Source organism: Phaseolus vulgaris, chromosome 11, assembly GCF_051622355.1.
Source record: "Phaseolus vulgaris cultivar YP4 chromosome 11, ASM5162235v1, whole genome shotgun sequence".
NCBI classification, from domain to species: Eukaryota; Viridiplantae; Streptophyta; class Magnoliopsida; order Fabales; family Fabaceae; genus Phaseolus; species Phaseolus vulgaris.
Window position 1 is genome coordinate 52,531,314 of NC_143508.1, and position 26,643 is coordinate 52,557,956.

Consider the following 26,643-nt stretch of genomic DNA (forward strand, 5'->3'; position numbering starts at 1 on the left):
CCGTTATTTTTATTGTGTTTGTTTAAATTTGTAATGATGTGTTGTGTGAAAACTGATAATGTTGTTGATGATAAAACTTTACATTGAGAAACTGAAATTTTTGTTTTTTTTATTATTTTATTTTAGATATATATTGAAATTCTAATAAAAAATATTATTTTGTGAACCTAAAACAAAAAGAAAACATACTTTTAGATAATTTGAACTTTGAAATTTACTACAGTAAAATTTTCAATCAATTTACTTGGTGTATTGAATTTTGGATTGGTCAAAAGGATAAGAAGGAATTTGTTAGAAAGGAAAATAATAATTAATTTTATTTGGTTGGTCAAAAACAATTTGTAAGAATATTTAATCAAGTTTCCAAAGAATAATAATGGGCACACAGAAAAACTAATAATCACAATAAATTTTATTAATGCATTAATTTTTTCTAAATGTGTTCTTTTTCAACCCAAAAAACTGCAGATTTAAGCATTAGTCAAACACGAATTAAAGTTAGAGATTTATAGGAAAAAAATTATTAAATGATTTGATTAAAAATGAAGAACATTTTATTGAAAATTAGAGTCTTAAAACTGCCGTAACTGTTGGGTTTAACAATTAAAATATTAATTAAGCATTAGCCATTAAAATTAATAATATTCTCTTAAATGTCTCTTTAGTTAGCTCTCTCACCACACCTAACACCAAAAGGTAAATTAAGCACCAAACCAACTTTTAGCACCTATCTCACCATTACTCCATAAGCACTTTTTTTCTTATTTCACTGTATATCCAAACACAGCCTAGATTAAAAAATATTTATTTATTTTTTCTTTATTCCTTCTACAAAAAGTACAAATTCTTGGCTTCATTCATTGGTCTTTTTCTCTCTCTAAAGTTCAAAACTAAACCTTCTCTCTCCTCTACAAAAACCTTTCTCTGAAAAACGAAAACGGAGAAAACAAAAACACCTTCAAACGACAACACGCAACACACAAAACGACTAACCAACACCAAAACGCAAACACTCTCCTCAAAACGACAATCCGCAAAAAACAACACAACCACCGTCCACCACCGTCCTCCACCGTCTTCATCTTCCCTCTTTCACGCAAGGTATCTTCATCATTCACAATTCAAAATTAAAAAAAAAAACAAAACTTTTCATTTATTCATTATTATTTAGATGTTTTGAATTCCGATGAACCTTGAAAACTGAACCGTTCTACGTTGGGTGGTGTTGCAGAAGAACAGGGTCGATGGCAGAGTTTGGAAACGGCGGCGATACGGCGTCGTCTAGATTCTCCTTATTCAACCGCTCCATGACGGCGCTTCGCAAGGAAAAGCCGCCGCAGAAGCCGTCGCAGCTGGACCGATCGCTGACGAAGCTAACCGAATCACCCCGCGGCGGCGGGAGCGTCGTGAAGAGGCTCTGCAGCTTCTTCGAGTCCGCGAAACCTTCGTCTTCGGAGCAGCAGCACCGCCACCACAAGCTCAAACCCTCGAAATCGCTCGAAGCATCCGAATCCTCCCTCGATTCTCCGGCGAAATCGATCGATTCCTCGCCGGAGATTCGGTTGCCGGGGACGGAGGATCGGATCGTGTTGTATTTCACTAGCTTACGCGGAATTAGGAGGACCTACGAGGACTGCTATGCGGTGCGGATGATATTTCGGGGATTTAGGGTTTGGGTTGACGAGCGTGATATTTCGATGGACGCGAATTACAAACAGGAGTTGATGAATGTGTTGGGGGAGAACGGTAATGGGAAGAGCAAGGGGCACGTGGCGCTTCCTCAGGTGTTCATCAGGGGGCGGCACGTGGGGGGTGCTGACGTCATCAAGTACATGTGGGAGGTGGGTGAGCTAGGAAAGCTTCTGGAAGGGTTGCCAAGGACAAAGGGTGGGTTTGTGTGTGAGAGTTGTGGGGATGTGAGATTTGCACCTTGTGGGAATTGCAGTGGGAGTAGGAAGGTGTTTGATGAGGATGAAGGGGTGTTGAAGAGGTGTTTGGAGTGCAATGAGAATGGGTTGATAAGGTGTCCTAATTGTTGTTCTACTTGAAGTTTGCAAAAAAAGAAGAAAAATTTGAAACTTGGTGTGTGTAGTTGTTGTTGGCATGAAACCTAGAAGCACTTCTTCATGTGTTTTTGGTGTTGTTACCGAATCAGGATCGTAGTTTTACTTCCACAGTACAAGTTTGCATTTGGGGTTTGTCCATGTGAAGCTTCAATTTTAGGTTTTTGGGCACTCAAGAATTGGAGTTTCACGTCAGTGATGAAGGTTTGCATTGAAGATTATTAGATGAACAAAGATTGTCATAGTGAAACTCCAATTTTAAGTGTTTTTGGTGGTGTTATCTGATCAGAATTGAAGTTTCATGCATGGAATAATGGGTTGCATGAAGGATGTCAAACTCAGATTTTGATTGGAGGATGGCATTAGAGCATTTGAGGAACTGTGTTTAGGTTTTGTGGTAGTTGTCGTTGCATATATAGGATGCTTAAGTTTAGGCGTGGGTTTGTGATTTGAAGAAGGTGAAGGTGTTTGGGTAAGGTTATGTGGTGATTCAAAGCACTCTTTGAATTTTTTTTCTATGGGTGTTTTTTTTGTTATGTGTTATGAGCTGATGGTTTCTCTGTTCAGCTCCTTGAACTGCATTTTGTTCAAGAGTGTGATTTTTATCTTCCACACAGAAAAAAAATACCAGATGTGTTTGTATGGTGTCTGTTGTACTTCATTCACAGTCCTGAGGAGTGTTTCTCCTCGACACAATGTAAATATTAAGTAATATCAAAGGGATTTGCAAATATTGACCATTACAATTTGTATTTGTTTCTGTATTGACACTTTCCATTTTGTTTCTTTTTGGTTTCTCATATATCTTGTGTTAAAAGACAATGTTTTGATGGCACATAAGTTCTGAATTCTTGAATGCAACTGTGAGAGATGTGTTTTTGAGTGGGGACAGGGTTTCTCTTGGGGCAATTGAAATATATACTCATGTGATAGCAAGGTTTAACAAAAAATGGTCGTTGATTTTATCATGATTTCTGGTTATTGTCATTCTTGTTTTAGTTCTCAGACTTTGTGCCTGGATTTTGTCATATCTCCATGTCTGGGGGCATATGCCATGTGAAAATGTGCTAATAATATTAAATATCTTCTGTGTTACTTTGGTAATGACTCTGTTTGTGCTGCTTTTTTAACACAAGCCAGTTCCTGCTTGTTACCTTGAAATTGCTGCTGTTTTCCTATATGCAACTTTATCTGGTGATGAAACTGATGGGATGTGGACAAAGAATGTTCCTATAGCTGAGGACATTTCTCTTTCTTTCAGAAAATCTTAATTTTCTTTACAAAATTCTGGATTGGAATGTGTATCAACATCTTCATACCAAGTAATGTGGATGCTCTCAGTGGCTAATTACACACTAATCAGTTTGAAGACAGAAAGGCAAAAGACCATAATTGATTAATGACCAAAAGAGGATGATAATTTGAAGGTAGTTTCTGAATTTTAACAAGTTAAAAAAGAAAAAGTTCTAATAATGATTTCAGTTTCCACATTCTTCCTTCATTTCATACAAGTGTTTGCATGTTATAATTAAAATAAAATTCAGTACTTGTTTAGACCGAAAGTGTTTGAAATGAAAAATGAAAACTGTTCTAAAAACTGTTGTTATTTATATAAATTTAGGAACTAACTTGAAATAGCAAGAGTCAAAGTGACCATTCTGCTTTATTATTCTTTTCCATACCCTTAAGAAGTTGAGAACAGGTAAGTCATTGTAATTAATATTGGTGCCTTTGGTATATAACCTTATCCATTTCCCCTTAGATTAACAATTATGATGGAATATATTGAGCACCCTCTTGATGTTTCTCCATGTATCATAGAAGGTTTTGTTTTGTTTTCCATGTTTGATGTTGGAAGTTGGTACAAGGCTGTTTTCCTATTTCCATTATCAAGAGGAAGGATGTGGCAACTACTCCAAAGATCATAAGTAGATTGAAGACCAAAATAATTAGTAATACCAAAAGATGTTGGAAATTGAAACAATATGGAATCAATCTAGAGGATCATGGTAAATCATTCAAAACAAAAATATTTTTATTTATTTATTTTTTAGATTTACTTTTTCCTTGATCAAATTATTTGATTTAAATTTATTAAACTAAATTGTTAACTATTTTGAAATATAATTGTTCTTACAAAGACTAAGTTGAGTCCAAATACAACGGTTTGCTTGAATATTTAATGCTCGTTTTTTATATCTGGTTATGTGGGGCTCGTCCTCTTTTGTTTTGTCTTCTCAGTTTCGTGTTAATGGGTATACTTATAAAAACACTTGGATGTTTAAGTAAGTATTTAGTATTAATGAGTTATAAATACTATTGAATGTAACTTTTATCTCTAATTTTTGTGATGAAGATGAAGATTAGAGGATGTGCACGTCTATTATGGCCGAGAGGTCGAGTTTGATAAGGAATGACAAATGTATTATGACAGAGAGGTCAAATTCGGATACAAATGTTGATTTTTAGGACTAAGTTGATTTTTAATATTAGATTGATTGATATGATTGAGAGGCCAAAATATCATATAAAACAATGATATTTTATATTTAAAATTAATTAGTACTTAATACATATTTATGAATATGTCCTTTTGATAAAATAATCTAATTTGAGGTAAAATTCTTCATAAAATTTGAGTATTTCTCTTCACAAAAATTCCCACTTTACTTTATCATGTATGTTGTGAGAGACTAGTCCTTTTTACTAGATTTAATTTCCATTGATAAATCTTAAATACTACCTATAAACTAATGTTAATATTCAATTAAGTGATACTTCATATTCAACAATTGAATTGGGATCCTCCCCACATCACAATTTTGATGGCTTTTGTCTTCTTTTCATGGCACCCTTTTGGTTTCCAATGAGAGTCCCTCCTATTGAATATATGATGTAAACTTTGGGCAACTAGGAAACTAGAGAAAGATTCATGGGAATGGATTCTAGTGTTTGTTTGCATTATTTTTGGCTTCACAACTTGCATCTTTAACAAAGAGAAAAAAAGTATGTAGTATTAGTACAAGACAAGAAAACAAAAGTTACACTATCCATTCTTGAAGACAAAGTGATGGAGAAAGGAAAAGACCCTTGTTTTTGTTATTTAAAGAACTTCAAGCATCAATGCATATTAATTTTCATAATAAATCAGTGATGGTGCACCAAATATAGATTTGGGCTGTTGGCCCATTGTTTCTTATAATTCTTTTATAATATTTTTGTTTCTTTTCTCCTAAATTCAACGAACTCATCATAATTTTTTTTTAAAAATAAAATAAAATGGTTAACCCATTCTTTAAATATTTTGTACATATTTAAAATTTCCAATGAATGGATAAATACTCTTAATACCGAGAATAATTGATTGGCAATTTTAGATATAATTTTTCTATCTTTTGAATTTTAAGACAAAATTAGAGTTTGTTTAGAAAGTTTCACTATAAACAGTTCTAGGAAAAAAAAGCTAATTTTTAGTTTTTAAAATTATAATTAGAAAAAAAAGTCATTTTATTTCTTTATTTCACTTTTTCCAACACGTTAATAGGCTGTTTTATATTTATATTTAAGAGTGTAAGGAATATTGCATGTGTTTAAGAGTAGAATAAGTTTCTAGATGAAATAAGGATATTTTATTATTTAAGTTAAAATTTTATAAACATAAAAGATTAATTATTCAAACGCTCAAAATCTATTATCTTTTTGAAATACTTCTTTTTCTCTTCATTCTCTTTAGAATTTTGGAAAATTTGTTAATTTTTTTAATATCAAAGTTTACCTTAGAAATTCTAGTTGAAAGTAAACTATTTCAACCCAAACATAAATTATTTTTAAATAAGTTTGTCTTGTTTTTTTTTTCTTGAGTTGGTTTGTTGGAGATGGTTGAATGCTTAGAGATAGGACAAATGTTATTTTTCAGGCAAAAATGATTCACTTTTAGTTTAAGAGCATGAGTTTTAAAATATTTATTACTTTAAATGAATGAAAATGAGGGTTATATATATATATATATATATATATATATATATATGAGTTGTAAACATTTTTATTTTTAGGAAGAAAATACTATATTGGATGTTTAGGTTGTGTAATGAATTTGAAATTTTGTATGAAATATTTTGACTCTATTGACATTGGATTCACATATAAAAAAATATTAGGTTTTGAGAGTAAAAAGAAGTTCATATAACCTAATCTGTAGTGTGAAAAAGAACTATCTAGTAAACTTAGTGAAAGTAGTATGATAGATCGATACAACTCTTTGAGTCTAATTTAACATAGATGTTTTCTCAAAAATCAAATCAAGTGTATAATTCATAACATGAGATGTATCAATTAGGCTGAGAGTTAAGTATTCTAATATATGTTGAATGAATTTATGAAATGTTTCATTAAGAATGTGGAATGAGATTTAGGGTTTATAAATTACAAAATTATAAGTATACGATCTAATAATATAGGCAAATATGTCAAATTTTTAAACACTAAGTTATCATGTTTTGTGCTTGTGTGGTTATTGTTATTTTTAAGCTGTAATGTTTTAGACATAATTTATGGATTCATGTTCTCATAATTAAGTAATTAACACAGTTCACGATTTATTTAATTTCTTTTTGTTTCATTTTTAATTTGTCACTTTTTGAAAACAATTCTGTTTGTTTTTATTTTTCAATTTAAAATTAAGAAAATATTAATTATTCCTTTGTTAATGACATCTTTATCCTTACATGATTTACAAAAATGAGTTTTTAAAACTTCTAAAACATATTTTTTAGAATGTATTAAGATACTTTTAAATTGTACATTCCAAAAATATTATAGAAAAGTATAATTAAAACATAATTTCCAAATATATTCTTAAATTAGTTTTTAATTATTCTGAATTTATGATTTCAGGATATTTTATATCATTATGGAATAAGCTTACTTAGCCGTTTACAATTTAATCAAAATTAATTTTAAAATACAATTTAATATCACCACCTTGTAATATTGCAACTTTTGGAAGATGATTTTTTCTTTGAACAAAAGGATTCTATATGAAGATAATATAAATTTATTTGTGAAATATTCCAGAAGGATAAATAAATAATTGTAAAAAATTAGTTATAAATGATACATTGAATTTCGAAAATGTATAGTCCAGAAACATTTTAATAAATTCTAGATAACATTTTCCTTAAAGAGAAATTTTTGTTTGAAAGATTATTTTTGTCATTATACTATAATGGAAAAATAGTGTGGAAAGATAGACTATCTTTAGAAAATGAAAATTATTGTAGATTATTCATGATTTTTGTACTGTGGTAATGCTATGTTTTGACCTCGAGTGCGTTGAGATAATATCGGTTGAGTTTTTGAATTTTATCACGATTTTATCCTTAAAAACACCTGGTTAGATTAAGGGAAAAAAATGTATTTAAACTGTCTTTGATCTTGATTCTTAAATGACGTGAGACTATATTGGCTTTATCGGAATAATAGCAGTTGCGTTTTCCTACTTACTTACTGATATCCTTAATTAGTTTTCTAACAACAATATAAGTGTTGTTAAATCCCATAAGATGAAATCAGTTAAAAATTTTAACTTCATATTTTCAGATATATTTTTTATCATAAAAAGTTTGGTTTCATGGATCAGAAGTTGTTGTTTGATAACAAAAAGAAAAATCCTGAAGATTTGTGAATATTAAGGAAACTTCTTAAGATACACCAACAATAAGTCTTATTATCTCAGAAGGTGATGATGAATCAGACACATTGAACTCTGTAAAAAGATAGAAACTTTGACAGTGAAGTAATCCCATCATGTCATGTAATAATGTACAACACAGAAGGAGACAGTAGAATATACACACATACAAAATCCTATGATTTGTGCTCCAAAACCAGGTTCAAGATGAGTTGTGATCCTTAACTTTTATCCAGATGTTGAGTGAGAGGAACACACTTTTATCCAGCTATTGAGTGAGAGGAACACACTCAAGCTCAAGCTCAAGTTCACCTCTCTCAATGTTCTGTAGTCTCACTGAGATCTCCTGTTTGATCTTGCCTTCATCAAGGGATATGATGCCATCTCTAACAAGGGTGTTGTCCTTGCTTGCTACAAATTTACCAAGCTGCATGGATTCATTGATAGTGGATTTCTCATAGGCCTTTGCTGCTATAACTAGAGGTTGAATGTCTATTTCAGCCTCTCCCATAAAATCATCAGTTGAAAATGTATCCTTGTCATACACAAGCTGCACATAAAACACACCAACATGGAATATTGTCACAAGTAGAAATAAAACTACAATGGTTTATGATGTAAATGTAATGCATGGAAGGTAACATGACATGACTGATGTGCTTTGTATCTTGATATGGTGTGTTAATGTGGCTGAAATGTTGTAATGTCACTTGGATCCCCAGTTAGTTGAGTAATAAGAAGCTTGTGTTGGAACGTATAATATATAAAATGTAGGACACAAGGACACGAATATATATATTATATGATTATGAATTATATAAATTGACAATAAAGATTTATGTGTACAATTATGTTTCAGTTATTTTTTTGTAGTACAAAGATGTTTTTCATAACTAATTCAAAAAGATTTGTTCATTATTTTTATAATCATAATAAAAATTTATACAACAAGTTTGAGTTTTTAAAAAATTATGTAATTTTCCCTTTTAAAATTGTGTTAGAACTGTGCTAGAATTATTAGAAATCCATCAAATATTTTTTGAATTGGACACTTCACAGATACGTGTCCTACGAGTACAACTATGTTTCAGTTATTTTTTTGTAGTACAAAGATGTTTTTCATAACTAATTCAAAAAGATTTGTTCATTATTTTTATTATCATAATAAAAATTTATACAACAAGTTTGAGTTTTTAAAAAATTATGTAATTTTCCCTTTTAAAATTGTGTTAGAACTGTGCTAGAATTATTAGAAATCCATCAAATATTTTTTGAATTGGACACTTCACAGATACGTGTCCTACGAGTACAACTATGTTTCAGTTATTTTTGTTGTAGTACAAAGATGTTTTTCATAACTAATTCAAAAAGATTTGTTCATTATTTTTATTATCATAATAAAAATTTATACAACAAGTTTGAGTTTTTAAAAAATTATGTAATTTTCCCTTTTAAAATTGTGTTAGAACTGTGCTAGAATTATTAGAAATTCATCAAATATTTTTTGAATTGGACACTTCACAGATACGTGTCCTACGAGTATCGGTGTCCGATACGTGTGTCTAACACGGGTACGCCATTTAAGAGGCATGTCCGAACCTCATAGATCTGAAGTCTCAAAATATACTCTTCATTCTTGAGATTGATATTGTTTCACTAGTACAAGTATGATCATGGTAACCATTTATGATTAGCAGAAACTGAGAAAATAAATGAACTTACCACTTTTAGAGGAGGAATGTTCTCTGGAATTGAAAGCATTAGACTTTCATTCCAGACTGGATTCAAATTGTTCTTGATGACTCGTGTTTTTACTGACTGCAACAACAAACATAAAAAGTGTTTCACATTTTTTCTACTTTCCATCCATATTTTAAACTAGCTCACAGATAAAGATGCTCACTTGGTGACCCAAAGAAAGGATGACATAAGGGTCACTAGTCATTACGTCTCGAACGGCTAGGTGAGTGCCTTTAACCACATTAACCTTAATCAATCCAACAAATTCAACCATACCTGCCTATAACAGTAAATGGAAGCAACAAGATTAAGTATTTAGAAAAACAGAAGTTCCAACATTTCAGTAACTATCATTTTCCCTTTCTCTATTCAGAATAAGACACAGAAAAGTATGCTTCATATTTTAATAATGCTTTGATTCTCATCTGCTTCTTGATATGGCTATGAAGTTAAGAGCACACAAGGTAAATAGGTGTTCAAACCCAATGTTGCAGTTTCCAAAAGGCAAAGACCCTGATGGATTTATAAATATTCACTGTAAGAAAATCACAAAATAAAAACTAATTTTAGAGATAAAAAATAATTAGTCACTATATTAACTAAATTAGATACTATTTTAGAGACTAAAAAAGTTATTGGTATCTAAGGTAGTTTATATTATTCATAAAATTTATAAATTAGTTTTTAAATTGATATCTAATTAGCTAATAATATTTTAGTTACTAATTACTTTAGATTCTAATGTTGGTTGCTAAAATCTCAGTATCTAATTAGATACTAATTTTAGAAACTAATTTAAAAAATTTATTAACCATAAAAACTAATTTAAAAAAATTATTAACCATAGAAACTAAGTTATATACCAATAATTTTTTTAGTCTCTGAAATAGTATCTAATTTAGTTAATATAGTGACTAATTATTTTTTATCTTTAAAATTGGTTTCTATTTAGTGATTTTCTCATTGTGATTGTCTAGAATATAGAGCATGAAAGTCATCCCTCCCACATTTTTGACTAGAAATAGAGAACAGGGGAGCATGGAGCAACATAAAAATTTAGTATGTAGCACACTTTGTTGCATCAACTAGCTCCAAAAGTAGTTTTTATGTTCATATAAGAGATGGCTGATAGAACTAGCATGACTCAAAGGAAAGATTACCAATGAGGTACTTTTCTTTGACTTGTGCTCAGAATCTTTTCTTCCCCAACTATTTCGGAATGCACTCCCAATTCGAGTTTTGCTTGGAAATCTTTCAGATGGTTTTTTGTCCATAAAAGCATGATAGTATGAAGAGCTGCACTGAGCAAGTGATATACTTCTTCCTTGAGATTGGACAATGGTGCCTGCCATATGGTCATCACACCCCATAAACTGTTGCATCTCATATTTTCTCCTGAAAAAGAAAATCAAATAGGACATTTCTGAATAAGAATGGTGTAATTCTTAACAAAATATAGAAAAAAATACTGAGATGTCAAGTTGCACTAACATGAAAGCTTTTATAAAAAAAATATAGAAAAAATAAATTTTTAGCTCTCTTTCAGTTACCGAATAAATTCAGAGCGTTCTTCAATGGAAGAATGTGGTTTTGGTTTTCTCATGTTACTTGGGAGGCAAGCTTCATACTTCTTGTTTAATAATGTATTTCCTCCTAATTTTGCCAATGCATCAACTTGTTCATCTGTCCATTCATCTAACTTCAATGATAGAACCTATAATAGCTTCAAACAATGTTAGAATTTCATTTTGTAGTGTGCCAGTTATGCATGCACAATGGAATCCCCCTCTCATGTTTCTAAGAGAACTGCAAATAGTGAATATGCAATTTTAACATCATTATGTTAACTCTGGTTTCAAAATATTTTCTGCAGATGTGTATCTACACTATGCTTCATTATGAATCCCAACCTCAAAGTTAAATGAATATGCTATGTATGACTGTTACTAAGAAGTTATTTTCAAAGCTTTGTTAGAAACATACCTTTGATATGTGGACTCCTAGACTTCTATGTATGCCAGAACACTTGATGCAAATAAATACTCCAAGACTTGAAGATCTGATGTTTAACAAATTCATCAGACAAAACATATACAAATAATGTAATGAGCTAATAATTTTATGATGTGACCAACTTCTAGCTGAAAAGCTTTAGCAGGGATATGTATCTGGTAAAGTAGGAATGGGTTCAGGGTTGAAGCATCCTGAAATGCTCAATTTTATTTATTCAATTCTTTGCTGATAAAAAACAACTGGAGTCTAAATACAACATTGCATATCTATAAAAATTCTTGATCAATTAGTGCACAAATTGTCTAAGCTTCTAAGCTCCAAATCATTTGGTACATATATTCTAACTTTTTGAGTTAATTCATTTGAAATAATTCTGTAAATTCACCATATTTCTGATTGGTGCACAGTTTTTTGTTTTGGAAAGACACTGAAGCCACACTCAGTTCAAGATCAATGATAATGTGATATAAAAATGAGATTAAAAAAATAATCCAGAAGACTACATTCCTATGAAAAATCAGGGAAATACTTACACCCATTTTGGCTCTGGAGTTCCACAATCAGCACAGAACTTGTTCCCAGAATGATGCATCAGATTTGTTAGCCTTCTCTGGGGACCTAGTAATTGGTAAATTATAATAAAGAGGAATAAGATATAAGCTGAACTAATCACGTAAAGATGCCAGATGATTATTGTTCTTTAAGGTGACAGCCTAACTGAGATGTCAAGTTACATAGTGATGCCTAACATGAAAGTTTTTTTATAAAAAAAGGAAGCGGCATAAGGGGTTAAGTTTCATTCTCTAAATCTTTGTATTCTATTATATCTGATCACCAAGGAGTGCTAAGACTACTTAACATCTATTTTTTCGAACCAGGCCTAACTATGTTTTACAAGTCATCAAAAAGATGTCTTCAAAACCACCTAGTATCTTATGTTTGGTTGCAAGAAGACATGTTTTGAAACAAGACCTGTCTCTGTGTGCTTCATGTAGGTGTGTGTAATGACATGGTACAAATCACAACATCTTAAGTATCTACCATATCCTCAGAAAATCAGACTAAGTAAACATATGATTCTGCCAATAATTCCCAGCAACAGAAACAATCGTTCAAAGAATCTACAAATAACTTAATAGAATTCTGTAAATTGTGTGCCTAGTTACTTAAATATGACCATTTTTAAATTCCTTTGAGGAAAGACTTTGCATTATCCCTTCTCACCCATCAAGTGGTTCATTGTAAAAGAATTTTCCCAACAATGGGAAAAAGAAAATTGAACCAAATGATTCAATGGTATTGATAAACATATTCTTCTTGTGTACAAAATCAATCATTCTATTATTGTGTTTTTCTGGGGGAGGAGGAAAAAAGGGATTAAAAACTCTTACATATTACTTCTTTTGTATCAGAATTTTCATGCTGCATAGACATATCTGGCTTCCAATATTTTGAAACCCAAAGGAAAATGTGGTGTTACAATCTGTCACCAGCCATATGGCAGTTTCTACTCTGCATGCAAATACATGGCATTGCAGACATTAAATCAAACATGGCATGTGCAAACCAAAATGGATAGACACAAATGGTGGCCAAGAGATTGCAAATTGCAATGACATAGCCATTGAGGGAACAAAAAAGAAACAAAGTTTTGAATATAAATTCTTACATATCAGAATGTATCTTTCTGCTCTCAAATTTTCAGCATTAAGAAGAAGGCACTGGCAATTCCTGCATTGAAACAAACCAAAATGGTTACAAAAACAAAAGGCTAAATCAAACATATATCTCATATTGAATTGATGGGGTTGTGAATAATTGAAATAACATACCCTCCCTATGAAAATGTTCAAAAGGGTCTTTGAGAAAATTGGTTTTTGACGACCATTGAAGGTGAAAGCTTGAAACTTTGAGAAATGTGTATTGAACAGGAAAAGAAATAAAGTTCAAAACTGAATTGACAAGCCAAATGTGATGGTTTTGGGGTTGCAACAGATCAGAATTATCTTTCTTTTCTAACAAACTTTATAATTCTTAGCAAATATGTAAATTCTTTAGACATAACATGTCAACGTGGAATTTGCCATAGATATTTGGCTATGAAGCTTCTTCTTTTTTATTCTTTTCTATGAATTAACATATAATTAACTTTTATTTCACACACCAACTACAGAACATGAATGTAGCAGGGTATCTTGACATGTGTAATATTGCAAGATAAAAAAATAAAAAAAATACTTTCATGCCATAAATAATAATAATAATTTATAACCATTCCATGTTTTATATAAACATTTCATATTTTATTTTATCTTTAATTATATTTTAAAATTACAAAAAACTAAAAAAAAATATATAAATTACTCATCTACTTAATATATATATATATATATATATATATATTCCACTATTAATCCTTAAAGTAATTATGTTGGATGATACTTTTACTTTTAAATTTTTTTTGAGTATATATTGTCAATATAAATTAGATTTGTAATGTAAAGTATGCAAAAAAAAATGATGATGTGCTTTATTTGATTTTTAATATTAAATATAATTATATATAAATGATAAAATTAGAAAATACAAATATATGTGATTGTTATGTTTATGTTGGTGATATTAATAATAAATGTTTTTATAATAAAAAGTGTTTTGGAGCATTTATTTCACATTCAACTAAATTTCTAATGGATAAGCCTATTTGGAAATTAAAAAGATGATACATTATCATCATATAAGAAAAGGAAAAAAAAAATAAACATTGAAACTTAACCATATACATATACAAGTGATAAAAAAATATGCATAGATAAGGTGAACTAATACCAAATATCAATTCTTGAGAATATCAAACAACTAGGGGGAAACTAAAGTGAAAGAACAAGGTACACACAATAAGGGAAGATTTTTTTTAAAGATTAAGGGTAGTTGAATTTTGTTTAATGAATAAGGGTATTTGAAGTTTTAAAAGCTTTTCACAAACATTTAAGTATAGATATATGAAGATTATCCAATATTCAAAAGCACTAGAATAAGAAAAGAAGAAAACCCAAAGCACTTTTGATATTGGTTTAATCTAAACTTGAACTATATTCTTCTTGGAAGATTTTCATTAATAAAACCTAGTTAGAACAATTATTCTTAATTGGAAGAGATTATCACATTAGTTCATGAAGTAAATGAAACTATAAAAAAAACTATAAAAATGTACATCAACCATCACATTAATCTATTTTTTATATATATTAATATCAAAGTGTCTCAAATGAAATTATAATTTGTTTTCTTATTATGTAATCATTAAAAACTTATAAATTAATTTGTTAAAATGCATAAATATCAATTATAGAGATTTTGTTTGATAACGAAATATCATAATTATGGCCAATAAATGGTAACACATATTCATAAATCAATTAACTGCAAAAAAATTTGAAAATTATTTTTCATTGATGGCAAGCATAAACTTCAAGAACATTACTATTAGTCAAATTTTCCTTCCAACTCTATACCTTTCTCTTACACTTTTATATTAATTGTGAAAAAGTCAGTTTTAACTTTTTTAAATTTCTTAAATAACTCTAAATGAAATATAACTTCATATTTTTAGATAACTTAACTACATTTCGTACACTTAAATTTTCATTATAAGTGTTTGAGATACCGGTTCCCTTGTGTATAAAGGTTGACGAAAAGATTAATTGAATTCGATGTTCTCTGGTATCAAGATAATTTTTTTTTGTGAGTTTTGTACTTGATATTTGAACCTTACTGTTTTTTTTGGTTTTGTATTTTCTAGAAAAATGAAAAAAAATAAGTCAACGAAACTGCAATCACCACCATTAAAAATATCACAATTTACCTCAACAAATAACATTCACCATAAACAACCACCACCATTCATAACGAAGAAGAAGATCTAGTTGAAATTATAAAAAAATTATAAAGATGCAGAAGAAGTAGTTATGGAGTAGCAGGAGAATTTGTCATACTACTCACCCACCCAATGGAAGTGGTGCAACTCAATGTTAGAAGAGAAGCCATATCCAAAAAAATTAAATTTGATACTTGTTTTTCATCTAATAAAAGCACATAAAACACACTAAAATCTTTTCTATTAATTTTTTTCCCCTATTTTAATATTTGAGAGAAAAACTAAGAGAAAATTAATTTCTCCTTTAAGATTCTCAAAGAAAGGATGTTATTGTTTTTTTCTTAAATTTAGAAAGAAAAGTATTGTAATTTTTTTTCTTTCAATATAGTTACACTATTGTCTCTCATTTGATTTGTTACTTTTTGTTTAGCTGTAAATTCTTTTGGCGCTATTGTTGTGGATAACACCCAAAACCAAATGTAAGATCACACACCAATTTCTCTCCTCTTCCAGTGAGCTGAATCTTTTGAAGGATCAGTCTCAAATGTTGCAATTTGTATCACATGTTCTTTGAGTTGCTGGGTTTGGTTGAATCATTATTGTTGATAAGGTCATTGAAGTTTCAGGAGTTTTTAAGGGGTTAGAGGACATTGAACCTTTGACTGTTATTGATTGATTCTGCATGAAATTTTTGTTTTGTGGAATCTGGGTTGCTGCATTTCTAGCTTATTGAATTGATTTTATTGCTCAAACAGTGTAGATGTTTGAATTGAGTTTGTTTTATGGGGGATGGGATTTTAAATTCATGGAATTATGCTTCCTTATGATTATGTTAAACCTAATAGGGATTGGGTCTAGGAGAAGGAGTTGGTCTTTCAACGTAACTAACCTAATTTGTTTTTTTTGATCGGCATAGCAGAATGTGAATCAGGTAGGTTAGATTCTGTGTGTCTAGAGGCACAAGACATGGATGCAGATTCGTCACCATCAGTGTAAGGTTGTCATGCACTAGTTCTGAAAGTTTCATCTGATTTCTCCTTGTGTTGGTCACTAATATTTTTTTAAGTGATTAATTAGCTTAGTGCTTGAGTTATTGTGCTTTGTATATGCTCTGTGAGAATTGTCTGCTTCTGTGATATAATCTATGATGCGTGAAGGAATATTATGATTAAATCTATGCTAAGAAACGATTCTGATCATGTACTTGTGTGTGTCTTTTAGAAAAATTAAGTTAAGATGTTGATTACTGAATTGCGTAGGTTATCCCTAAGATCTAAAAAAAAGCTTGAAGCACACTGAGAAAGGGAAAAAATGGAGTCTCTAATTCTTCAACTCCATGAGATTTCAGCTGTGAAATTTGGCAATTTCAAGCTCAAATCTGGCATATCCTCACCAATCTACATAGACCTCCGCCTTATTATATCTTACCCTTCTGTCCTCCGGAATGTTTCTCAAACCCTCATTTCCTCTGTCTCTTCCACTTCATTTGACCTTGTCTGTGGTGTCCCTTACACTGCTCTTCCCATTGCCACTTGTGTCTCTGTTACTCAGAATATCCCCATGGTCATGCGCCGCAAGGAAATAAAAGATTATGGCACTTCTAAAGCCATTGAAGGTGATTTCAAGCAGGGTCAAAGTTGCTTGATAATTGAGGATCTAGTTACAAGTGGGACATCAGTTTTGGAAACTGCTGCGCCACTGCGTGCTGCAGGGTTGAAGGTCAGTGATGCTGTTGTTTTGATTGATAGAGAGCAAGGTGGGAGAGAGAATCTGGAGAATAATGGAATCAAGCTGCATGCAATTCTTAAATTGACTGAGATGGTGAAAATTTTGAGGGAAAAAGGGAAGCTTAATGAGCAGATGCTTGGGGTTGTTATGAGACTCTTAGAAGAGAATCAGAAGATTGCTGCTATGGCAACAAGAACTAAGTGCAACGCCTTTCCATATTTGGAAAGGGCTAAATTGTCAAAGAATCCAACAGGAAAGAGGTTGTTTGAGATAATGGCTGAGAAGGAGAGTAATTTGTGTTTGGCTGCAGATGTTGCAACTGCTGCTGAATTACTTGAAATCGCTGACAAGGTAAGAACTTGGCAATTGTCCAAAACGGGAAAATGTTTAAACTAGTCCTTGGCATTTTTGTTTGATCATTTATTTGAAACTGTTAAAGATGGTTCTTAATTTAAAAAAAGGGTCGAGAACTCTTTCAAGAGTCCTATTCATTTATGATCATCAGTGTGATAGTAAACTTAAGGTTAGAAGTTTAGTTCTGACAAATAAATTACTTAAACTAATTTGGCTGTTCTTTCCTGTCAGGTTGGGCCTGAGATATGCTTGCTGAAGACACATGTGGATATTTTTCCAGATTTTACTCCTGATTTTGGTTCTAAGCTTCGCTCGGTACAGTGCTATAAGAAGTCCCTTTTTGCTTTTAAGCAGTGCAGAACAAATTTTTTCATCTTCCTGTTGTCAACATTTATAGATGGAAGTAGATTTGTCAATATTTATTGAAATTAGAGTCCGAAGTCATGTATTTGACCTATTATAAGAGTATTATATGTATGAGCATCACATTTAGTGAGTTTTCAGGAATCTTGTATATTTCTGGTTTAGTTGTTTCTATTTATGCTTCTTTTTCTGTTGAAGATTGCAGAAAAACATAACTTCTTAATATTTGAGGATCGTAAGTTTGCTGACATTGGTAACACAGTGACCATGCAGTATGAAGGGTAAGATCTATCTTGGATTACTTCTTAGTATTATTCCTTCTGTTTCTGCATTTCATATGACTTATTTATGCTCTGATATCTGCAGAGGGATCTTCCATATATTGGAATGGGCTGACATAGTAAATGCTCACATTATATCTGGTCCTGGAATTGTGGAAGGACTGAAGTTGAAGGTCTATGCTCTAGTCTTAGCATTATCTTGACTGTAGCCACACCAAAATGCTAGCCTAACATGTCTTGTAAATCATACTCAGGGTTTGCCTCGTGGAAGGGGTCTTTTGCTGCTTGCTGAAATGAGTTCAAGTGGTAACCTTGCCAAGGGAGATTACACCACTGCTGCAGTGAAAATCGCTGAGGATCATTCTGACTTTGTTATTGGCTTCATCTCAGTCAATCCAGCATCATGGTCTGGGGCACCTGTAAATCCTTCTTTCATTCATGCAACCCCTGGAGTTCAAATGGTGACTGGTGGTGATGCTTTAGGGCAGCAGTATAACACACCACATTCTGTAAGTTTATGCATGCAGTGTGTATCTTTCTGTCATGTGCATAAATTAACGACATGATAGGTGAAAGATCATAAATGGTTTATGAACAGTGTTATATAACATACATAAAGTATTTTACTTTTAACATGGTTGATCTTTCATTCTTTCCTTGGGTTAGAAGAATTTTGTTGAGAAAAAAAGTATACAGGGAACGGGAGAGGGAGGGTGCATAGTCTCTGACTATTGTTGAGAAAACAATATCAGAGTTTTTACTATATTGTCTTGGTAGCTTGACATCATCAGATTTTATTTGAATATTTAATTGTAGCTGACATAGATTTATGGATATTGTGGGGGTTGATAACTAAACATTTCCATTAAAACTGAATACAAATGAAATGACACAAAGTGGATTATGGGTTTGCTACCCTTGGCAAGCTCGTTTTGTTTCTCCTGCTTCAGCACAACAACCATCCACCCCTTAATATTCATGTGCTGAAAATGCCTCAATCTGCAGTGACTCTACTACATGACATCTTAGACCTTCAATAAACTTTATTAACACAATATTTAAATTTGATGTTCAAAAGAATAAATGGTGAGATCATGACATTTGACCATGTCCAAGTTTTTTTCCACTTTAGAGGATCTGATATTGTTTCATGCTCCCTTGTGTTGTAAAGATTGTACTTTGAAATCATTCCTTAAATGTGAAGAAGATCTTTTGAGTCAGTACTTCATAGTTACATAATCTTCTTTCATTTGAGCTTATCTTGATAACAAAATGGTTTTTCCAGGTTGTCTATGATAGGAGTAGTGACATTATCATAGTGGGTCGTGGCATCATCAAGGCCAAAAATCCGTCTCATGCAGCTCGTGAATATCGTCTTCAAGGATGGAATGCGTATTTGGCCAAGTGCAGCTGAAACTTTTAAGAGGGATATGTGAAAAAAAGATTGAATCAAAACAAGTTAGGATATGCAGCAAATTGGATGATGCCAAGTGCATAGTTAGGAAGAAGAGTCCTACTTATTAACAGGATGTATTTCATTTCACCATAGTATATATAGGTAACATCTAAAGCTGAATGCAGCACTGGAATTTTGTTTTCTTTCCCCTCCCCATTTTTGGCTAGAAAAAATATTTGCAGTTCAGCTGATCTTAGCATGAAGTGCTTCATTTTATGATTTTCCTCAGCATGTAACAGGTTGAATACTGCATTTCACATTAATGATTTACATCTTTTTTTTAATGGGACCAAACTAATGCATACCATTCATTGTAATCTTATGGATTACTGATGCAATTTCTTAAATATTGACTGATTTGGCTGTATGTGTTTCTTTAATCACTGGTGTTTCATTGCGTTAAGATGAACAAAAGATAGGAGATGTGATATACATGCAACAATTTTTAACACTTTTGTTTATTTTCTCCATCATTATAACATTTAAGAAGGGATATGTGAAGAAAGGAGTGAATCAAAAAAATGTTGTACAAATTGTTGCACTCTTGAGTCTGACTCAACAGTTATTCATTTTGATGCAACAAGCCAATGCGAGATTGGATTATTAATCTTGTCTTCATATTAAAGTATTGTGCCATTATTAATCATTTTGTAAATAACTAAAACACCAATTAATGACAACTACTGAAACTAGAAAGATTGCACATACACTTGGACTTAAGTAGAAAAAGATGCTAAATATCGTTTTCCAATAATCAAAACAAATTAGGATATGCAGCAAATTGACAAAATGGCAACTACAAATAAACAAAACGCATTACGTGGTTCTGTGCCATGCAGTAAAACAAATCATAGCTATGAACATTTTCTCAAGTGCTCTCAATCATTGCCATTAATTGAACAAAAAGAATATAAATATATATAGGGCAATTTAAGGTTCTACATCTCTATTGCGTAATTATCATAATGATACGATGTACAACTTCCTGTTCATGTACTTGATGTGAGGAGAAGCAAAGAGAGTTTGCCTCCAAAGTTGCAAAAAATTACATGACCAGAAGGTACATATCACTACAAGAAACGACTTTGCACTACAAACTATAAGGCTAAATATCAGTACTAGCTGAAGAACATCATCTCCTATCCATTCATTGTTCTTTCCAAATCCTACCAGTAACCCTTAGCTTCAATTCCTTCCGGTCGCCGCCGGAAAAGAAAAGGGCCATATTTCTCTGGATGATGAGACCATCAAAACTGTCACGAACCTTCCGGTGGCTGTCCCGGATGCTTCTAGGCACACCCTGCCAAATCATCTTCCTCCCATTTCCACCTACCTCTAAACTGTAGCTATAATTTTTTGCTTCATTATCATCACCCATAAACCGCAAAAAGGCTATGTAGACAGGAGCCATTCCAAGCTGAAAAGCTTCAAAATGTAGACAAAAATACTGACCAAAGCAGCTGAAGACCTAGAAACCAATGTGAAACACAATAGTCAACTAAAATCCAACTTCAGTCCAGAAAGAAATTGAAAGTGAATGCATATAAGTTTATCATAGACACCTAGGGTGGCATAGATGCAAAAGGGTAAATCAAGAGTCCCTAGAGGATACAAATCTAAATAACAATCACGTAGCTTCAATGTGTTCTAGTATTTGCAATATTGGATTTTTCTTTTTTAAGCAAATGAAGAAATTACAAGGTTTGCTAAATCACTCTACTCATGAACTGATGAAGACAGACACAAGTAGATCCAACCCCACCCCAAATTTACACATTCTGCATACAAACCATTTTTTTTTTTTATCAGCTGCATACCAACCATATGGTTAGGCACTATAGTGAATTTACAGAATCAATCGAATGCAGGTAGAACAAAGTTCAGAAAATAATACCGTTAACATCCATGTGGCATTTTCAACTTCATGTGGATTTGATTTGACATAGCGATGGTTGAAAGTGCTACCATTGTGCATGTCCACTTTGTGGTCGTCTTTCAGATGAGCCACCAGGTAGGGTATATCACCCATAATAGAGCATTCTGAACCAGCATATGGACAGTTGTAAGGTCTATATGCACATTGTGATTCATGCTTTAGCTTGCTATAATAGGGATATATTCCAATGCACCCGAATCCTTGATATTTACACGGAAGTTCCAAAGATGCAGCCACTTTCTCCAGTGCAAGGCATCTGATATTGCCAAGCTCATGCCTACAAGTAGGGCACCTGTTATGGACCCTGGGTTTGCAACCAGAGCATATTGTGTGACCATTTGAACACTGCAAAATTGACAGAGGAAAACAAGTCAACTAAGTTAAAAAAAAAAAATATTTTGAAACCATCAACAAGGCAATAATTATATAAAAACAGTTATATTTATATAATTTGACTGAGTTCCTGCTAGTAAAAACATCTAACATTCTCGGAATAGATAAGTTAGGTGAGCAAGGGAACAATTACTTTTGAATGAGGAAATCAGCACCCTTAAAAGTTTTTTGTTCCATGACACGCCAATAAAACCATTATTTTAGTTAAGTTACAATTAGAATGAGAATTCCTTTTTTATTTGTGTTCAATCCTGTTAATAAGCAGCAATACCATTCCATGAACCCAGTACTGGATGATCACGCTTTGTCAATGTGAATAATTTATCAAATTGCACTTAGAACATCCCAGTATTTTTTAGTTACAATTGCATGCTTTCTCTCAAGAACCAATAACAAAGCAACAATGAACCACCAATATATAAACAACCTGATGGATTGGAGGGTACATGGCATTCAAGCATACAGGGCACTCTAATAGCTCACGCACACTGCTTGAAACGGTACCATTAGGTTTAAGTGCAGTTTGTGCAGGATCATTTACTAATTCACCAACATCTGTTGACTCTTCATTTTGAGGAGGATCAACATCAACTTTGCTTCGAATATCATCGAAGAATAAAGTACTTGATGCCATGCTAGCAAAAGCAATCACCAGCTACCCTGTGAACAGGAAATAATCATTATAATCAATCACAAAGGCTATAACTAAATTCTACATAGTACTTCCTTCTTTAAATTTTCACAAAACAGTTAACAAAGAAATAGTTAAACTATTAAGTCGCATCTCCAGTTTATTCAAACAACAGAAGGAATGACAAAACCCACTTTATCCCCTGATGTTGACTGTAGGTGAATCAAACAACATAAACTTCTATTTTGAATAACATCAACAGACAAAGCACTAACAACAATTTCATGAATCTTTCTAGGGTGAAGCTATCATCCCTCCCTGATGCTCCATTGATATGATCAAAGATGCATCATGGCCTTCATCAAACACAGTTTTAAAACAAATTTACAAACTCAATGGCTTATGAAAGCAAACAGAACACATCGACCAGAAAAAAAAAAGCACACATACATTTGTCATTGAAAATACATTCAGAGAATTAATTAGTTCTCAAATTCACATTTATATTAAGCAATTGGGAAATTCTTATCCTGTAAAATGTAATTACCCTAGCATAATATGAACAGTTTGCCCAAAAGATAAACAATTTTCAAATACTGGCATTCCACCAGACATAGATCGTTACTCATTAACATTTCAAATGCTGAATAGTTGACACAATAGTTTCAAAAGATTCTTTAAGTTATTATTTATGGATTCAGATTCTTTTTCACGCTGCCCTGATCATGTAAAAAATATCATCACTAAATGTTGGAGTCAACTACATGGATAAAATAAGGCTATTGTGTTTTCTCAACATCCAAATTTTTGGCAAGCAATTTAAATAGAGGTTTGTATTGATTGCTTTGCATAATGTCTTGTTTGATCTCCGGACTCCATTTATCAGGCTATCCCTTATGAGTAGAAAAATAATTTGATAATAAAATGAAATTTACACTTCCAAATGAACAGAACAACAAATCTTACAAATCTTTGCATGTTCACAATTATTATATACAAGTTTATAATATTTAGAGAGAAAGAATGGATGAAATAAAAATTGAAAATGGAAAGCATAACAAATCCTGATTAACATGACAGATATATTAAAGGATTTCAAATCACGTTCAGGTCCAATTTATATGAATATTAGAGACAATTATAACATGTAAAACAGCTATATTAGGTTGTCCTCTTCCCATAAGACTAGGAACAAGATGAACCACATAAATTTGTCAAAGAGAAATTACAGGAAAATGAACATCATATTGGCATGATTGACAATCTAAAAGAAGGCTTACATACATGTTGCAGGGCTCAATATCAATTGATCAAAATAAATGACAGTTTGAAGTTATGCACTTATTTAAAAGTGAGAATTTGAAGCATAGCTGTGTTAGATCAGCTATGACTAGGCACAAATAATTATGCCTGTGAAAAAACAGAAAAATAAAACATAAAGAAAGTTAATTAACAAGACCAGGTCATAGGTGGAAATTTGTAGGCATGAGTTGTTGAACTGGTTTCATGGTCAAAAAATGGCAAGTATAAAATGACAAAAAGCAAATAACCTATTAAAAATTGTCCCCTTCTTAAACATTAGCTTTCTAAGATGAATTTTTATTTTATTTACTAAACCAATCCAAATTTTGTATCTATCTTCTTGTCCATTGATGAATGAAATCGCATGGAGAGATCCTAATATACTCAATCTCAGATACTAAAAACGCGCACCCTGTAAAAGTTCCTACCTCCCTGGCATCGAAGTGTGATCTACAGTCTAAATAACCCAAAACTCAGTAAACAAAATCTAAACTGCAAACTGTTTGTATTCTAACCAAAATATGATTACCCTCCAAGTGAGTCCAATCTCTCAAGAAAGATAGTTCTATTATATGTTTGAGGTATGATAAATCACGGATAATGTCTATATGGCAGCCTCATGATCGCACTCAAATACAAATAACAGCCAAAGACAAGAGTTGTGTGCATCCCTCAGGTTTTCCATTATTTTGCAGCTTAAGAAGGTAACAGAACATCTAGAAGCTAACTTCTCCCATGATCGACCAATGAGTAACTTGTGTTTGATCCGAAAAAGCATTTTGGATAACCTTGAGCTTAGCCCAAGCCAAATTCAAAAAAGGTAACAGCTTGTTAGTTTTTGAAGTGGCACTCAGCATTTTGGTAGAAGGAAGGAATTTTCCCTCTGAAACATAGTGCATTAGGAAGCAAGAAATGCAGTGTTGCAGCCATGGAATAGTACTCGACCATCCTGAGAATTCAGAACCAAACCACTAGCAAACAAACTAGAATAACTCCACAAAAAATAACACAACTAGACTCAGCTTCCAACAATGTCCTGGTGTTTTCCCATGAAAACCAACACAGGCACATCAAACCTAACATACTAAAGAATAAAAAAAAGGGTCAGTTGCAAAGGCAAGACAAACAACAACACATGCATGAACACAAAAAAATCCGATTAACTTATTTTGAAAGATTCAAAATTTCACATATTCCAATACACCCACTTGAGCAAGCTGAAGAAGGTAACAACCTCGGCAATCCGAAAAGCACATCAAACACAAACCTTAAACAGAACAAACTGTTTCATCCATTAACACAATCAAAACCCTAACCTCAACCAACAAATTCACAATATTTCAAACCAAACCCACCACAGATCTACAACCAACAAAATTCCCAAAAAGAAACCTTGAACCCACCCCCAAATAAAAATATAATAATAATAGAACCCCAGAAGTGGAAAAACTAAAATGAAGTTGTGGAGAGACCTGGAATGATGGATTGATCAAAAGGGCATTACACCAGAAGCAAATGAATGAAATCAGAGAGACATAGAGTTAAGGGTTTTGGCTTTGGTCGGTTCTGTAATAAACAGTGGTAAATGAAAACACATAGAATGCGCGTCTGCAACAAGTTGATAAAGATTTTCAAATTAAAGAGAGAAGAGAGCGTAGGTGAGAATGAACAGAGAGAGAGAAAGTTGTGGGAAAAATACAAAATGGAAGAAAGAAAAGGTTTAAGAAAAAGTAGGACCCACAAGTTCCTCGATTTCCTCACTTACCTTTTTCCTGTTGTGTTTATGTTTGAATTCTAAAACGGTGGTTGAAGCTTTCACTCTTTCATCTCTTTCAAACCTATTTTCTTACCCAATAATGAATGACTACATAATTCAATTTACCTTAATATACATAAAAATGTAATTTAATTTATAATATAAAAAATTTATTCAATAATTAATCAAGGATTTTATAGCAAATCAGTTTTCTTGCTGTTTTTTTTTTAAACTAAAGAAGTATATTAGATTGAGATTTGAAAATATTATTTTGATATAAAAAAAAACTGATTGACAAATTAAATTATAAACGACTTACGATTTTTATATACTTTTAAATAATTTTATATATTTTTTAATTTATATTTTAAAAATAATATTTAACTTAGTCATTTTTATATTTATAGTGATTGTGATTAGTTATTTTTTTTTCTAAATTAGTTATTATTAAATAATTTTTTTAGTAACTATAAATTAACACTTTGTTTTATAAACTAGTGAAAGCTAGTGATTTATATTTGGAAACATGAATGAAAAACAAAACAAAAGTGTATTGTAAATTTGAAATTGGAAAGTATAATTTCTTTTAATTTTATTAATAGATTAATTAAATGTGGTTTAAAATATCCATAGTTTAAAAGAATGGGTTTAAGCATCCATAAGGTGAAAGGTTGATTTGTAATGATTTGTAAGTTACATGTGTAAAGTGTTGTTTTTCCACTTTTAGGTTATATTTATATATTTGTGGTCATTCTTAGGTCGCAGTTTTATTATTTAATCTACACATTTTAAAAGGCAACACTTAAAAAAATATGGTATAAAATATTTAACGATTTTATAAAAAAAAAAATTTAGTTTTTAAACCACACTTATAAAATTGTTGTATTTTCTATATTTAGTCAACAATTATATACGTATGGTCTAATTTAGTATTGCTTAAAGTAAAAAATGGTATAATATTAACCTTAATACTTCAGAAAAATCACATCCAACTAATATGTTTTATTTTAATATTTACTTAAGTTAATATCAACTAAACTAATACTAATTTAATATTCATT

General features: G+C 31.6%; 4 protein-coding genes across 17 annotated transcripts; 2 read left to right on the forward strand and 2 right to left on the reverse strand.

The window, feature by feature from the left end:
• The first annotated feature begins 729 nt into the window (after positions 1-729).
• LOC137820574 (uncharacterized protein At5g39865) lies at positions 730-2,809 on the forward strand. Its single transcript, XM_068624722.2, has 2 exons — positions 730-1,101; positions 1,232-2,809. Exon 2 carries the CDS (start codon positions 1,245-1,247, stop codon positions 2,046-2,048), a length of 804 nt encoding a protein of 267 aa, XP_068480823.1. The 5' UTR covers positions 730-1,101; positions 1,232-1,244; the 3' UTR covers positions 2,049-2,809.
• A 4,901-nt stretch (positions 2,810-7,710) lies between these two features.
• LOC137821665 (putative ADP-ribosylation factor GTPase-activating protein AGD11) lies at positions 7,711-13,631 on the reverse strand. Of its 2 annotated transcripts, XM_068626369.2 has the most exons (10): positions 13,338-13,631; positions 13,175-13,236; positions 12,897-13,017; positions 12,039-12,123; positions 11,476-11,551; positions 11,043-11,206; positions 10,653-10,887; positions 9,656-9,772; positions 9,475-9,570; positions 7,711-8,302 (listed from the first exon to the last, which is right to left on the reverse strand). In XM_068626369.2, the coding sequence occupies exons 3-10, from the start codon at positions 12,937-12,939 to the stop codon at positions 8,021-8,023; spliced, it is 1,098 nt and encodes a 365-aa protein (XP_068482470.1). In that variant the 5' UTR covers positions 12,940-13,017; positions 13,175-13,236; positions 13,338-13,631; the 3' UTR covers positions 7,711-8,020. The 2 variants fall into 2 exon arrangements, 1 of the variants encoding a protein (XP_068482470.1); XR_016517457.1 differs by lacking the exon at positions 7,711-8,302 and having other exon boundaries at positions 9,656-9,768; positions 13,338-13,476.
• Positions 13,632-15,579: 1,948 nt separating this feature from the next.
• Positions 15,580-19,848, forward strand: LOC137817964 (uridine 5'-monophosphate synthase). 13 transcript variants are annotated; one of them, XM_068621193.2, is made up of 8 exons: positions 15,580-16,021; positions 16,302-16,379; positions 16,642-17,461; positions 17,696-17,779; positions 18,026-18,108; positions 18,194-18,281; positions 18,363-18,617; positions 19,394-19,848. In XM_068621193.2, the coding sequence occupies exons 3-8, from the start codon at positions 16,694-16,696 to the stop codon at positions 19,520-19,522; spliced, it is 1,407 nt and encodes a 468-aa protein (XP_068477294.2). In that variant the 5' UTR covers positions 15,580-16,021; positions 16,302-16,379; positions 16,642-16,693; the 3' UTR covers positions 19,523-19,848. The 13 variants fall into 13 exon arrangements, 9 of the variants coding, with proteins under 9 accessions (XP_068477294.2, XP_068477308.2, XP_068477299.2 ...); XM_068621198.2 differs by having other exon boundaries at positions 15,781-15,861; XR_016517651.1 differs by having other exon boundaries at positions 15,833-16,021; positions 18,033-18,108.
• A 611-nt stretch (positions 19,849-20,459) lies between these two features.
• On the reverse strand, positions 20,460-25,523 carry LOC137817990 (E3 ubiquitin-protein ligase DIS1). The gene is made up of 4 exons (XM_068621219.2): positions 25,299-25,523; positions 22,321-22,553; positions 21,459-21,845; positions 20,460-21,032 (listed from the first exon to the last, which is right to left on the reverse strand). Exons 2-4 carry the CDS (start codon positions 22,525-22,527, stop codon positions 20,712-20,714), a joined length of 915 nt encoding a protein of 304 aa, XP_068477320.1. The 5' UTR covers positions 22,528-22,553; positions 25,299-25,523; the 3' UTR covers positions 20,460-20,711.
• Positions 25,524-26,643: the final 1,120 nt, after the last annotated feature.